This window comes from Python bivittatus, unplaced genomic scaffold (assembly GCF_059951505.1).
Source record: "Python bivittatus isolate LINGU-HERP-01145 unplaced genomic scaffold, Pbiv_v1 ctg000180_np1212, whole genome shotgun sequence".
NCBI classification, from domain to species: Eukaryota; Metazoa; Chordata; class Lepidosauria; order Squamata; family Pythonidae; genus Python; species Python bivittatus.
Window position 1 is genome coordinate 2,070,733 of NW_028277047.1, and position 15,073 is coordinate 2,085,805.

Below are 15,073 nucleotides of genomic sequence, written 5' to 3' on the forward strand. Positions count from 1 at the left end.
AAAGGACAACCAAAAAGCTGAGAAAGGTATCAGAGAGAAAATATGGGTTGAAGATTAGGAGACGCTTCTTATTAAATCAGGAAATCTCTCTCTCTCTGGAGATCTTGAAATCTAAGCAGATATCTCATGGAACGGAACTATGCAGAGGTGATCCTGGTTGCCCACCATTGTAACTCAAATTAGTAGCTATGTTGCTCTTTGTTTTCACCCATGAATCGTGACCCTCAAGGCCGACAGGAAGCTGTTTTTATCATGCAGGCAGAAGCAAATAGGCTGGAATAGATAACTCCACAACACCAACCTGATTCAACCTCTCCCGCTCGCATAATACAACAAGCCAGGATAGCAAGGAAGCAGCTGCGTTTTTCCACCTACCTTTGCAGGTCTCTTCTTGCCGAAGGACGTGGCGTTCTACCTCTTCACTTTAAAAGGCCAGCGGTGAAGAATGTGGCCTGTTGAAACAGAGGAGGACACCCTGAGCTGTGATATCAGCAAGGACATGTCGAAATCTTTCCTAGCGCGGGGGCCGAGGTCAAACGCGTTGCCACTAAAAACAGACAGCTTTCTGTTCCCAGAGGTGACTTGTACAAGAGACCCCCTTGGGTCACATGTTTCTCTGTTTCCATCGTGGCAATTAACGCATGACTTATTTTGCACCACCAAACCCATCCCTGGAGTTGTGCAAGGTTTGGAAAAAGTGGAGCGGCGGGGCAGGATTTCTGCACAGAGAAACTTCTGCACACCCACGGGTTGCTGGTTGCCCGAAACACACTACACCCAAAATCCACAAGAGCAAAGCAGAGAGGTCACACTCACCCAACCGGAGCTGGAGATTTTGTATTTTAACTTAGTTCGTTTGGTCTGTAAGTGTAGAGAAACTAATTTTTAAAAAAGCAGGGTATGCTGTTAAAACATGAGACCCGGTAAAATATTCAGATTTCATATATTTATTTATTTAAATTTAAAATTAGCTTACTTTACTTTTTACTTTACTTTTTACTTTACTTTACTTTTTGCAGATCAGCTTGTGTGCTCCTATTCAGCCACAAGAGGGCAGCAGAAACCATAAAATGCAATTTAGTGGGGGGGGGTTCCCCCCTCCCTGGATTAATTTTAACCTTGGTTAGCTTTTCCTCTCAGATTTGGTGGTTTGGTTGTTAGTAGTTATGGTCACAAAATGGGGGAGGTGAAAGGTATCACCAAAGGTCATCTAGTCCAACCCTCTGCAATATGCAGGACAACCTGTTTAACCATCCTCAAGAGGACCAGCCTCTTTTAAAAAGCTCCAGAGATGGAGAACCCACAACCTTATCGTTTTATTTATTCATGCTGGCTGGGGAATTCTGGGAGTCGAAGTCCACCTATCTTAAAGTTGCTAAGTTTGAGAAACACTGGTTTAGGGTTGTGTAGCTTGTGCAAGAGACGGGGGTTATCTCAGGAACTGGGTTGCCGGTATTGTGTGAACATAGCCAACCCACTGATTACCGAACCTGAAAGAGCGTTTTGAGTCATCCAAGCAGCTGGGGATGATGGAATATGTAGTTCAAGGCACCTGGAGACGGCAAAAGTCATTCGTTCCCAGATTCCCAGCCTTCTGCTACTAACCTGGATACAGAGTCTCTGCTCCCCAATTTGTCCCTCTGGCAGCAGTGGACTACACGTCCCATCAGCTCCAGCTAGCTTGAGCCAACCACGATGGGTTGGGCCTGTAGTCCCCAAGCTGGAAGAGGAATTGTCTCCCCTTCTGTATTCCAGCACTCTGACAGCAGATAAGAAGAAGAATTAGGGGAGATAAAGATAATTATGAGGGGTTGTAACCTAAGGTCAAGCTAAATTTACAAGCTTCTGACACTTGGAATTTTTTGCTTCGGTTGGATCATACCCAGGAATGTTGTCCCACTGGACTGAGACCATTTTGAAAAGCTTGCTGAACTGGTTTCTAAAAACAGGAGAAATACACCTTTGGAGAGGTCCCAGTTGGGAGGATTATACAAGAATCCCATCACCGTTCTCAGCAACATCCAAACTTTCCAGGAGAAAGACGCTGCCATGTCCACGGTTCAGAGAAGACCTATCTCCTCCATGAACCCATTTCTCTGAGCTGACCAGAGACAGTGAAATAGAAGCGAAACGCAAAAATGAAGGTCACCCAAGAGAAAAACTTTCTTTGCTTAAAGATAGAACTGACTTCAGCGCTCATCTGCACTACTTTGGGTGACCACTAGAGGTCTCCAGACTAACAGTTGGATGCACCTTAAAGTCTTATCCAAAGCTAGATCCTGTTCAGAAAGGTAGATACGCTCAACATTTTTCAAGTTCTCTAGGACCTTTGCAGTTATAATGGATGGAGAACCACTTTTCCCATCTCCCCTTATTCTTTTTGCTCCTGTTCCCAAGGGACTGCTGGGAGAGAAACCAGAGAGTTGCACTAACTTTGTGGGTAAGATCCCTAGAGGAATCAGGCTAAACCTTTCAGAATCTGCATTGGTGCAGAAAAATATGTTTCTTTACTAAAAGTTGTGATGGTATGTGGGAATGACCTTGGGACACGGGATTCTAGTTAAGAAAACATGAAGATGGGAAAAGAACATGAGACACAGATTTAGGGCACAGAGAGAAGCAGGGTACATGGGATGGCCTTGGTGGCACCTTGCTGAGGTAGTGGGTGGGCACCTTCTCAGCAAGTGGCCAACTCTAGAGACAGTCTTCCTGCATTCCCAGTTCTCCCTATTCCACGTATCCTTATAACGGGACTGATTGTGCAGAAGCCCAGAAGACCTTGGTCTGATCACTCACCAGACTCCTTGGAACCAGCGGCAGAAGAGCTGAGGTTGGCAGGAGATGCCCACAAGGGTTCAATTCAGCAACATTCCCTCGTTCGTCATGTGGATGGACAGGATCAATTTCAGGGAGGGGGTCGTACCATGGATTTCTGGGGAATGGGAGGTCCTTGATAAAGGGAGGGTGTGAATCCCTCCAAACAATGGAGATGTGGGTCTAAGAACCCCCTTCTGCAAAAACGTTTGAAGGAAACTATTTCTGTGCTGGGTGAATTCACGAACCTAGGTACTGCTGGGACAGGAGAAGGAGAGATTGACCCAAAAACTATTCCAGGGTAAAGATGGGGAGTCAGACGGATAAATGATGCCCTGTTTGCAGGGGCTGAGAGGCACAGACATAGAGATAAGCGTTTCCTTAGCCCCCAGGAGGAGCGTGGGAAGGTGAAGAGGATGAGGCCGGCACCACCCTAAGGAATTCTCAGTGCTTGCTTGCTGGCTTGGGAAGTGTAGATTGAGTCTGGCGAGACTCTGTCTTGCAGGTGGAAGCTAATGAATGCTACAGAACTATGTCTGAACTGTCTCATGGAGTTCTTTGGGCTGAACCTGACAGGGAGGCATTCAACAAAAAGCTTTTCTGGGGTGACGATGGGGGGTTTGATAACGCCCTGTTTGCGGGCACCGAGAGGCACAGGCATTCCTGGGTTTCCCTAGCAGGGGTGTGAATGGGGATGGTGGGGAATTCAGAGGATCGTGTGAAACCGGGGAGCTGGGGCATCTGCGTCGCTTCCACCAATCAGCCATGCCAACAAGGGTTTTTTTGTGGAAACACGCAGCAGCCTTTATCCATTCCTGATGCTATGAAGGAGCTAACTGGGTTTGGACCTGGTTCAAGTCAGAGGGGGGACCACCAGGGAATGTAATCTCTCCCAGAGGGGGAAGTTGAAAAAACGAAGGGGGATTTCAGTAAACGTTCCAGTCAATCCATCCATCTCAGACGCTCAACGCAGAAAGATGGAAGAGACCCCTTAAGCCCATCCTAGTGCTCCATGATCCTCCCCACCAATTCAACTTTGAAGAACATGACAGGGCAACCATCTGAGGAACACCAAATTCTTTATTGTGGCCCCCAGTACAGAGCCCAGAAGCCTTGAGGGGGACCCATTTTTAGATTAGGGAGGAGAAGTATCTGCAACATCTTGGCCTCCCACTGCAGGCTCAGTGGCCATTTTAGATGTTATCGTGGGTGTTACCTAAGACCCGGGAGATGAGAATCAGAAATTCTTGAAAAGACACTTGAGCATCCTGATCCTGGTCCAGTTCCTTAAAGATACAGTCAATGGCATCTGGGTTCTTCTGGCTCTGTGAAACGAAAGCAAAGGGTTCTTTTAACAGTTTTTGCAAGGCGATAGGCCTGGAAAACCAGCTCCTTAGAGGAGAGTTGCTGGGACATCATGGAAAGGCCACAGAAAGAAAGACCAAGGGGATATTCAGATGTAATTCTTTGGAGATGGGGGAAGATTGGGGTCAACAAGAATCGATGGGAAGTCCTTTGGATCTTCAAAGGAGCTCCCATAGAGAGTCCTGGCTTTGGAGGACAACCATCCAAAACAGGAGCTGGTGAATGGTGCTCACTCCGTCCTACGCAGTCTCCTAAGAATTCCGAAATTCCATTTTCTCAACATTTAAATGACCCCACTCTCATCAGATGGCCGATCCAGGCTGCTGATCAGATCTGGCTGTTTCCCTCGATCTGCTTCCCATGGCATTTAAAACCATCAGGTGGGACCACCACAGCCTTCTGCTTTTCTGCGTCTGTTGGCTTTCTACCCATTTTGCTCCGTTTCGCCTCTGATTTTGGAAGCCATCAAAGGATTCCACAGAGGGACCGGCTGCAGTACTCTCGGCGGCCACTGGAGGCCTCTGCTCCAAAGCGCCACCCTCTGGAAAGAGCTGAAGATCTCTGGTGAAGCTCCTCCTGATGCCCTCAACTTCTTGCCAGGTTCTCCAGGACCTTCACGCTTGTCAGTGGTGGAGACCCCTTTCTACCTTCCCCCTTTTCTTTCCCTGCCCTGCTCCTGTTGCAAAAAATCAAAGGAAAAAAACATGGTTTGTTCTCACCTTAAGAAAGTTTGGAAGTTGTTCCTTCAGCAACCTGGACAGCTCTTTCTTAGACAGCCTGTCATGGTGTTCCTGTCGTATAGAATACTTGTGAAAGATGTCAATGATACTCTCAAGGTCTTTTTCCAGCTGAGTCAGAGACATCCTGCTTTCCTTCTGATCTGGAGATATAACATGATAAGAATGTTATAAGAAGATAAGGTTGGTTTCTTCAACTCCTCCAGAGCTCCGAGTCCAAAACGTTTCGCCCACTGTATTTCGCCCTGGCTGTTTATTCAATTTTTTACCGCAGGCTCCTCTTTCTATCCAACTCCCAATATTACAGAAGCCATCGATAACAGAAAGCCCACTCCCGTGAAACAAAACGAAGCACCAAGGACAGCAGTTCAAAATTTGAGATAGTTTGGGGGATCCAGATAAACCCGAGATGGCCACAACCTTTGCAACGTATACCCGAAGGACGGAGTCAGCGGGTTTCCTACCGAGAACGCAGGTCCCCACCCCTCTCTTTGCAATCTAGACAAACAGCTGTTACATGCTGACCATACCAGGGAAATAAATGTGGGTGTAAGCCCTCAAAAAAGGTTAACTTTTCCCTTTCTGAGTCCACGTCCCTGGCTTTCTGCCCTGTGGCTGTGTGGCTTGGTGAAGAGCCACATCTTGGAGATGGAGAATTCAAGAGGTCCCCAATTCAACATCCAAGATTTTCAGGAAGAGCTAAGGAAGAACCCATCAGCCTCGGCAGGGCATCGGGCCCTTGTCCGGAACGCTTGGACCACAGCACCCATCATGCCCGCCAGTAGGAATAACAACAAAAGAAGGGGGAGTTGTAATTGAAGACCTCTGGAGGGCGCTGGCATGGCCGTTCCCAATAATAATGACCCCGTCCTTTCTGTTGGGCCCGTTGGCAGCAGGGGTGGACCACTCACGGCCTTCTGGCCGGATCCGGCCATCAATCGGGCTTCGCTGGCTGCTCTACCAACCTCCAGCCTCTCCTGGTCACCCCCAGGATGTGAAGCAGGAAAGAGGGTTAGAAAAGAGATCGGACAGACTCCAAGATAGAACAAGGAGCCCGTCCTGATTTTTACCCTGGCCACCGCCTCCAGGCTCTTTCCCCTTTACTGGCACCTGGGCAGTAACGGGTGCCCAGCCCACATGAGAGCTGCTTTGTAAGGAGAGACCTTGAAAGAAATTAAGAGAGGATCCCTAGCTCTGGGAAGAGGGTGGACTTGTAAAAAAGACGGACCGAGTCGTTGCTGCTCCCTCGTAGGCCCTTCGAGGTTCTTTCTGGAGCCGTGGCCGTTCCAAACCCTGGCCAAGAGTCTCGCCAAGTCTCCCACTTACCTCTGGCGTCGATCGAGAAGGGAGCGAGTTTGGCCCTCAATGGGTTGAGGATTCTTGCAGCGGTCCCCGCTTTTATCGGGTCCAGCGGGATCTTTCCTCCGCCCTTCCTTGCGAAATCCTTCTCCCTTGGGACAGCCCACGTGCGCTGAACCGTCGTAACTCCCTTCTCGGTAATGGCTTCCTCAATTGCTACCTTCGCCAATCAGTTTTCCAAAGAGCCCATCTCGCCTTTTCATTTCCAGTCCAAAAATTTTGCACAACACACCCTTTCTGTGACTCAACCATTATACTCGATTGGACTGTCTCATGTTGCTCCTGGGCTGCACCTGACAGACCATGATGCCAGCGTGGATGGGTGCCTTCCAGACTCCGTGCCATCCAGAATGCCATGCTCCATTGGCAGCCCCAACACCAGGAATCAAGCAACGTGACCCAAGCATTGCACACTCCACAAGCTGCAACGTGTTTTCCACAACAGGCAAAAGAGGAAGGACGGAAGGGAGGGAGGAAGAATCAGACTGGCTTTCCCAAGGCTTCTGTTCATACGGTCTTCGTCCAGGAGGGTGTCCAAACTCATTGGGCCTGGGGGTGCAAAGGTTGAGATGCTTCGTCACCCAGACAAGTGGAACCCTGTTTGGAGAACGTCACAAAGCAGGTCAAGGCTGGGCCCGCCGGATCATCCGGGGAGAATTCCGATTAGCCTCGCCCAACGGGGTCAGCAGCTAAGCACCCTCACGATCAGACCCGGCTGCTGGATTTGGGATATCTGCAATTTATCTGCTTTGGAAAAGCCTGTTGTTCCCCACTAATCTGAAAATGAAGCAATACGTTTCTTTTGGCGTAGATTCCACGGTATTTTACAACGGTCAAGTAGCATCCGTGTGTTATTCTTTTTCCTATGTGTTACTCTTAAATAAGAAAAGAAAGTCCTAAACATCAATACATATCAGTCATATATGACACATTATAAGTCCCTGATTTACCCTAAATTCCTTGTAATTATTATTCTTGTTTCTTTCCTAAAAATTGTGATGGTCTGGGGGAATGACCTTGGGAGAGCGGATTCCAGCTGGGAAAGCATGAAGTTGGGGAAAGAAGATGAGATACAGATTTGGGGCACTGAGACAACCGGGGGGCACGGGACGGCCTTGGTGGCACCTTGCTGATGTAATGGGTGGGCACCTTCTCAGCAAGTGGCCAGTTCAGGAGACCGTCTTCCTGCATTCCCAGTTCTTCCTATTCCACGTATCCTTATAATGGGACTAATTGTGCAGAAGCCTAGAAGATCTTGGTCTGATGACTCACCAGACTCCTTGGAACCAGCAGCAGAAGAGCTGAGGTTGGCAGGAGATGTCCACAAGGGTTCAATTCAGCAACACTCCCTCGTTCGTCATGTGGATGGACAGGATCAATTTCAGGGAGGGGGTCGTACCATGGATTCCTGGGGAATGGGGGGTCCTTGATAAAGGAAGGGTGTGAATCCCTCCAAACAATGGAGATGTGGGTCTAAGAAGCCCCTTCTGCAAAAAGGTTTGAAGGAAACTATTTATGTGCTGGGTGAATTCACGAACCTAGGTACTGCTGGGACAGGAGAGGGAGAGATTGATCCAAAACTATTCCAGGGTGAAGATGGGGAGTCAGACGGATAAATGATGCCCGGTTTGCGGGGGGCGAGAGGCACAGACATAGAGATAAGCCTTTCCTTAGCCCCCAGGAGGAGCGTGGGAAGCTGAAGAGGATGAGGCTGGCACCACCCTAAGGAATTTGCAGTGCTTGCTTGCTGGTTTGGCAAATGTAAATTGTGTCTGGCGAGACTCTGTCTTGCAGGCGGAAGCTAATGAATGCTACAGAACTATGTCTGAACTGTCTCGTGGAGTTCTTTGGGCTGAACCTGACCGGGAGGCATTCAACAAAAAGCTTTTCTGGGGTGACGATGGGGGGGTTGATAACGCCCTGTTTGCGGGCACCGAGAGGCACAGGCATTCCTGGGTTTCCCTAGCAGGGGTGTGAATGGGGATGGTGGGGAATTCAGAGGATCGTGTGAAACCGGGGAGCTGGGGCATCTGCGTCGCTTCCACCAATCATCCATGCCAACAAGGGTTTTTTTGTGGAAACACGCAGCAGCCTTTATCCATTCCTGATGCTATGAAGGAGCTAACTGGGTTTGGACCTGGTTCAAGTTGGAGGGGGGACTGTGAGACTAGGCTGACACTGCCATAACCTAAAGATGAAGCAGGCAGGAAAGCAGAGAGGACAAAAGCCAGGAATCTTATCTATGAGATCCCTTCAGGGAGGTAGATAAGAAGGAAGCAAGTCATTAAGGAAAATTTAGGAAAAAACAGGACCTGAACCAGAAAGAGGAGGTTGGGCCTGAGCACATGGAGGCCTTCACCCCAATCCCATCAACTTGTCCTTTTGGGGATAAAAGGGGTCCCAAAGCCCACCCACTCGGAGTCGTCTTGGTCATCTGAGTCATCCAGACTTGGCGGCTTCCTCCCTCTAGCTAGTGCCTGGCAGCCTAGTTGGGAAGGACGTGGGTAAGTGTGTGTGTGTGTATGAGGAAGAGCAAATGTACCTTGCAACCAGTAAAGCTTTGCTGTTACTTCAAATTCACTGGGTCTCCATGTATGACAAAGAACCTCTTGGGCCTCGGTGTTCGGTTGGGAATGATTTGGGTGTATCCCCAATTATTTCCCCGCTGTGGACCAGGGCTGTGTGTCTGTCTGCTCCAGCCGCACCTCTCTGGAAACCCAGGTAGAAAGCAAGGGGGGCTGGCAAGATCCACGTGCCTCAACAGGCTGTGCGTGTGTGAGGGAGTGACCATAAGCCGAACCTGGGAGCATCGTGTGTAACAGGACCACCAGGGAATGTAATCTCTCCCAGAGGGGGCAGTTGAAAAAACGAAGGGGGATTTCAGTAAACCTTCCAGTCAATCCATCCATCTCAGACACTCAACGCAGGAAGATGGAAGAGACCCCTTAAGCCCATCCTAGTGCTCCATGATCCTCCCCACCAATTCAACTTTGAAGAACATGACAGGGCAACCATCTGTGGAACAACAAATTCTTTATTGTGGCCCCCAGTACAGAGCCCAGAAGCCTTGAGGGGGACCCATTTTCAGGTTAGGGAGGAGAAGTATCTGCGACATCTTGGCCTCCCACTGCAGGCTCAGTGGTCATGGTGGATTTTATCATGGGTGTAAATTAAGACCTTGACGATGAGAGCCATACATTCTTCAAAAGACACTTCACCATCCTTGTTCTGGTCCAGCTCCTTAAAGATATGGTCAATGGCATCCGGGTTCTTCTGTTTCTGCGAATCCAAAGCGAAAGGTTGTTTTAACGGTTTTTGCAAAGCGGTAGGCCTAGAAAACCAACTCCTTTGAGGAGAATTGCTGGGACATCATGGAAAGGCCACAGAAGGAAAGACCAAGGGGATATTCAGATGTAACTCTTTGGAGATGGGGGAAGATTGGGGTCAACAAGAATCAATGGGAAGTCCTTTGGATCTTCAAAGGACCTCCCATAGAGAGCCCTGGATTTGGAGGACAACCATCCAAAACAGGAGCTGGCCAACGGGGCTCACTCCACCCTACGTAGTCTCCTAAGCATTCCGAAATTTCATTTTCTCAACACTTAAATGACCCCACTCTCATCAGATGGGCCGATCCAGGCTGCTGATCAGATCTGGCTGTTTCCCTCGATCTGCTTCCCATGGCATTTAAAACCATCAGGTGGGACCACCACAGCCTTCTGCTTTTCTGCGTCTGTTGGCTTTCTACCCATTTTGCTCCGTTTCGCCTCTGATTTTGGAAGCCATCAAAGGGTTCCACAGAGGGACCGGCTGCAGTACTCTCGGCGGCCACTGGAGGCCTCTGCTCCAAAGCGCCACCCTCTGGAAAGAGCTGAAGATCTCTGGTGAAGCTCCTCCTGATGCCCTCAACTTCTTGCTACGCTCTCCAGGACCTTCACGCTTATCAGTGGTGGAGACCCCTTTCTACCTTCCCCCTTTTCTTTCCCTGCCCTGCTCCTGTTGCAAAAAATCAAAGGAAAAAAACATGGTTTGTTCTCACCTTAAGAAAGTTTGGAAGTTGTTCCTTCAGCAACCTGGACAGCTCTTTCTTAGACAGCCTGTCATGGTGTTCCTGTCGTATAGAATACTTGTGAAAGATGTCAATGATACTCTCAAGGTCTTTTTCCAGCTGAGTCAGAGACATCCTGCTTTCCTTCTGATCTGGAGATATAACATGATAAGAATGTTATAAGAAGATAAGGTTGGTTTCTTCAACTCCTCCAGAGCTCCGAGTCCAAAACGTTTCACCCACTGTATTTCGCCCTGGCTGTTTATTCAATTTTTTACCGCAGGCTCCTCTTTCTATCCAACGCCCAGTATTGCCGAAGCCATCGATAACAGAAAGCCCACTCCCGTGAGACAAAACGAAGCACCAAGGACAGCAGTTCAAAATTTGAGATAGTTTGGGGGATCCAGATAAACCCGAGATGGCCACAACCTTTGCAACGTATACCCGAAGGACAGAGTCAGCGGGTTTCCTACCGAGAACGCAGGTCCCCACCCCTCTCTTTGCAATCTAGACAAACAGCTGTTACATGCTGACCATACCAGGGAAATAAATGTGGGTGTAAGCCCTCAAAAAAGGTTAACTTTTCCCTTTCTGAGCCCACGTCCCTGGCTTTCTGCCCTGTGGCTGTGTGGCTTGGTGAAGAGCCACATCTTGGAGATGGAGAATTCAAGAGGTCCCCAATTCAACATCCAAGATTTTCAGGAAGAGCTAAGGAAGAACCCATCAGCCTCGGCAGGGCATCGGGCCCTTGTCCGGAACGCTTGGACCACAGCACCCATCATGCCCGCCAGTAGGAATAACAACAAAAGAAGGGGGAGTTGTAATTGAAGACCTCTGGAGGGCGCTGGCATGGCCGTTCCCAATAATAATGACCCCGTCCTTTCTGTTGGGCCCGTTGGCAGCAGGGGTGGACCACTCACGGCCTTCTGGCCGGATCCGGCCATCAATCGGGCTTCGCTGGCTGCTCTACCAACCTCCAGCCTCTCCTGGTCACCCCCAGGATGTGAAGCAGGAAAGAGGGTTAGAAAAGAGATCGGACAGACTCCAAGATAGAACAAGGAGCCCGTCCTGATTTTTACCCTGGCCACCGCCTCCAGGCTCTTTCCCCTTTACTGGCACCTGGGCAGTACTGGGTGCCCATCTGTGATGGAATGTATCTACAAGGAGGAGAGGGACGTGGGAGATCAAGGCTATCAGGAAGGAGGGGGTGCATTCCAGGAGGGGGGACAAGGCAAGAGGCAACACAGTCCATGGGAGGAGCATGAGAAGAGAAAGAGATTCAGGATAGCCACTCCCTAGAAGCCCCCAGGGTATATCCACTAGTTGCTCTAGTATAGATTGAGTCTGGCAAGATTCTGTCTATAAGATGTAAGCTGATAAAGGGACTGGACTGGACTGGACTGGACTGGACTGACTGGCCTCTTTCAACGCTGTTCTTGGGCTGGGCCTGACACCATCCCACAGGACAGCTGGTTCGTAAGGAGAGACCTTGAAAGGACTTAAGAGAGGATCCCTAGCTTTGGGAAGGGGGTGGACTTGTGAAGAAGACCGAACGAGTCGTTGCTGCACCCTCGTTGGCCCTTCGACGTTCCTTCTGGAGCCGTGGCCGTTCCCCTGGAGGTAAAGGCTCTAGTCCTCATGCTTCTCCATCAAGGAGAGGAAACTGCTTTCTCCTGAGACCCAGCCTTCAGGAGCAAGGCTGAGGGCCTCCAGATTTTCAGCTGTCCCAAGGCTGAATCAGGGGCTGCGTCCCTTCCAGCTCTTGCTGGTGAGGCTGTGTTTTCCTGCCTCGATGCCCTTGCTAAGCGCTCCCAGGCTTTTGGCCTCGGGATCCAGGGAGGTTTCCAACCCCTGGCCAAGAGTCTCGCCAAGTCTCCCACTTACCTCCGGCGTCGATCGTGAAGAGAGCGAGTTTGGTCCCGGGTGGGTTGAGGATTCTTGCAGCGGTCCCCACTTTTATAGGGTCTTTCCTCCGCCCTTCCTTGCGAAATCCTTCTCCCTTGGAACAGCCCACCTGCGCTGAACCATCGTAACTCTCTTCTTGCTAAAGGCTTCCTCAATCGCTGACTTTGCCAATCAGTTTTTCCAACAGCCCATCTTGCTTTATAATTTCCTGCCCAAAGGTTTTGCACAAACACACCGTTTCTGTTACTCAACCTTGCAAACAACATTTATCTGTTTTTTTCTCTTTTTCTTTTTCTTTTTTAAAATCCCTTTTATCCCATGTAGGTGTTTGGAATTGGCCCCCAAACAGCTCTGGGCATTTCCAGAATGGGGGGACAGCAGGCAACATAGTGAAGTGTGTGCTTTGCTCAGAAATATACTATTTTCTTTTTCAGAAAGTAAGAAGTCCAGGATATAAAACTTTGAAACTGGGGGATGGAAGGCCTGCCTGATTTTTCAGCTGTGAGCCCACTTTTCCCATTCTAGTTAAACTTTACAAGAGCTTTATTAATTGAGTCCCAAAATATATTTTGTTTTTTCAACACCCTCCCCAACCTGCCTTTCTCCCGAGGCTGTGCCTTTCTGTATCCTAAGCGCAGGGGTGGGGGACAGAAACTGTATAAAGTGATTCCCAAGTTTGCTGAGTTTTTCCTCCTCCCTCCCCATCCCGCTCTCTTTTTGTGTTGTGTCTTCCTAAATCGTAAACCTCCTCATTCAGCACCCTTTGGCAAGGAAAATGAACTTTTTTGCTGAAGCCTTTGGATTGGGACCGTGATGTTAACTTAGAAGGGTGCCTTCCAGACTCCACGCCATCCGTGCTCCGTTGGCCGCCCCAACACCAGGAATCAAGCAACGTGACCCAAGCATTGCACACTCCACTAGTTGCATCGTGTTTTCCACAACAGGCAAAAGAGGAAGGACGGAAGGGAGGGAGGAAGAATCAGACTCGCTTTCCCAAGGGTTCTGTTTATACGGTCTTCGTCCAGGAGGGTGTCCAAACTCATTGGGCCTGGGGGTGCAAAGGTTGAGATGCTTCGTCACCCAGACAAGTGGAACCCTGTTTGGAGAACGTCACAAACCAGGTCAAGGCTGGGCCCCCCGGACCATCCGGGGAAAACTCCGATTAGCCTTGGCCAACGGGGTCAGCAGCTAAGCACCCTCACGACCAGACCCGGCTGCTGGATTTGGGATATGTGCAATTTATCTGCTTTGGAAAAGCCCGTTGTTCCCCACTAATCTGAAAATGAAGCGATACGTTTCTCTTTGGCGTAGATTCCACGGTATTTTACAACGGTCAAGTAGCATCCGTGTGTTATTCCTTTTCCTGTTGTGGGTGTTGGAGTCCACACATCTTAAGGCCGAGCAACCCTGGATTCGATGGTCTCCCAAATGCCCCTCAACCCTGCTTTTCTATGATTCTCTTATTCCCGCTGCTGATTCCTCTTCGTTTTATTGCTTCACTTCAAACATTTCAAGGAGCAGGTCAGGATCTTCCTGCCCTAACCCTAACCCTGCCCGCTTTGTCACAGCTGGAAGGACGTGGAAAATACTCCATCCAGGCTACCAGGGGGAAAAAGTGTTAAATAACGCATAGGGGATGGAGGATTTTTTAAAATCTCTTCCTCCCCATTTCCAAACCAGGGTTCAAGAGTGATCTGACGGAAGCAGAACCGGTCTGGGAAAGGTCACTTTGCAGGAGCCTAATTACAACCTGTGGAACTCATCGCCCCAAGACGTGGTGGAGGTGCCTGGCTGGCTTGATAAGCCCATTAAGGCTCATCCCGGGAGAACAAGAGCCCTGCTTGTTGTGGGTTAATTATTTCCCCTGCTTTTGCCCTGGCTGAAAAGTCACCCAACTTCCTCTCTTGATTCTCCTCTGTGATAAGCATTCCTAGAGATTGGCTCAAAAGCTCTCTGTGGAACCTCCCTGTCCAAAAGCAGTCCACCTCTGGACGTGCACAGCGCGGCTGGACCAACGTAGCGAGAAATGCCTCTGGAACTGCATCAGAATTTGGACCCCGAGCCAGAAATGTGTCTTTGGACTCATCCAGCAAAGCGAGTCTTAATTCTTGGAGCTTCCCCCAAGGCAGCCGGTGGCGTCCCACTGCGCAACCGCCTGTTTTTCGAAAAACAAGAGCTCTGTTTGGGGACAGGGGCTTGGATTCGGGTCGCCCCCAGCTGCAGCCAGCTCCAATTTGGCCGAAGGACATTTCCTCCACGTGGCTTTCGGGGAAAGATTGGAGATGCGTGGCGTGCAGAGAAGAAAATGCAGATCTGCTGGAAGAGCGAGTTTGGGGATGATCAAGCAAGCTGGATTTCCAAGCTTCGGGGAAAAGGGCCCTCACTTGCTTCATACCTTTTGGGCAAGCCTGGGTTAGCCACTCATTCTCTGCTGCAAGAATTACGCAGCCGAGGTCCACAGCATGACCTGGCTGGCAATCATTATTGCAGGAAAACAACTTATTTTGCTCCTCCCTTCCTTGCCAAGGGGCTCCGATGTCGGAAATCCAAGGGAGTTTGCTCTCCAGGGTGAGCCCTTGGCCTGGCGAATCCTACTCGCTCTGGTGTGGCGGCCGCGTCCAAAAACCCCACCTCTCCATCTTGGAGGGTTCGGCAGCCCTCAAGAAAACCTGTAATGTGTCTTTGGGGGAGTTGGGTCTTTTTAAAAAAAAAACACACAACAGTGAGGGTCCTCCAGGAAAAAAAAATCTGTCATTGAAGTGAGGAGGGGAGAATGGAAAAGGGCGAGGAGATTTGGTGGGAAAGGAGCACACGAAAAGATTCTGCTTGGGGAAAGTTTAAGCTT

The 15,073-nt window shown here is 49.6% G+C and overlaps 2 protein-coding genes across 2 annotated transcripts; both read right to left on the reverse strand.

Annotated features, from left to right (window-relative positions):
- Window positions 1–4,007: 4,007 nt before the first annotated feature.
- LOC148216354 (protein S100-A12-like) lies at window positions 4,008–5,042 on the reverse strand. Its single transcript, XM_088137524.1, has 2 exons — window positions 4,899–5,042; window positions 4,008–4,139 (listed from the first exon to the last, which is right to left on the reverse strand). Exons 1-2 carry the CDS (start codon window positions 5,040–5,042, stop codon window positions 4,008–4,010), a joined length of 276 nt encoding a protein of 91 aa, XP_087993650.1.
- Window positions 5,043–9,328: 4,286 nt separating this feature from the next.
- Window positions 9,329–12,233, reverse strand: LOC103050025 (protein S100-A12-like). Its single transcript, XM_088137525.1, has 3 exons — window positions 12,208–12,233; window positions 10,315–10,475; window positions 9,329–9,554 (listed from the first exon to the last, which is right to left on the reverse strand). The coding sequence occupies exons 2-3, from the start codon at window positions 10,456–10,458 to the stop codon at window positions 9,411–9,413; spliced, it is 288 nt and encodes a 95-aa protein (XP_087993651.1). The 5' UTR covers window positions 10,459–10,475; window positions 12,208–12,233; the 3' UTR covers window positions 9,329–9,410.
- Between the last annotated feature and the right edge of the window lie 2,840 nt (window positions 12,234–15,073).

Coding starts and splice junctions, on each gene's coding strand:
- LOC148216354 (XM_088137524.1), bottom strand. CDS start 5,042: ATGTCTCTGACTCAGCTGGAAAAAGACCTTGAGAGTATCATTGACATC. Junction 4,140..4,898: donor AACTTCCAAACTTTCTTAAG/GTGAGAACAAAC, acceptor TTCGTTTCACAG/AGCCAGAAGAACCCAGATGC.
- LOC103050025 (XM_088137525.1), bottom strand. CDS start 10,458: ATGTCTCTGACTCAGCTGGAAAAAGACCTTGAGAGTATCATTGACATC. Junction 9,555..10,314: donor AACTTCCAAACTTTCTTAAG/GTGAGAACAAAC, acceptor TTGGATTCGCAG/AAACAGAAGAACCCGGATGC.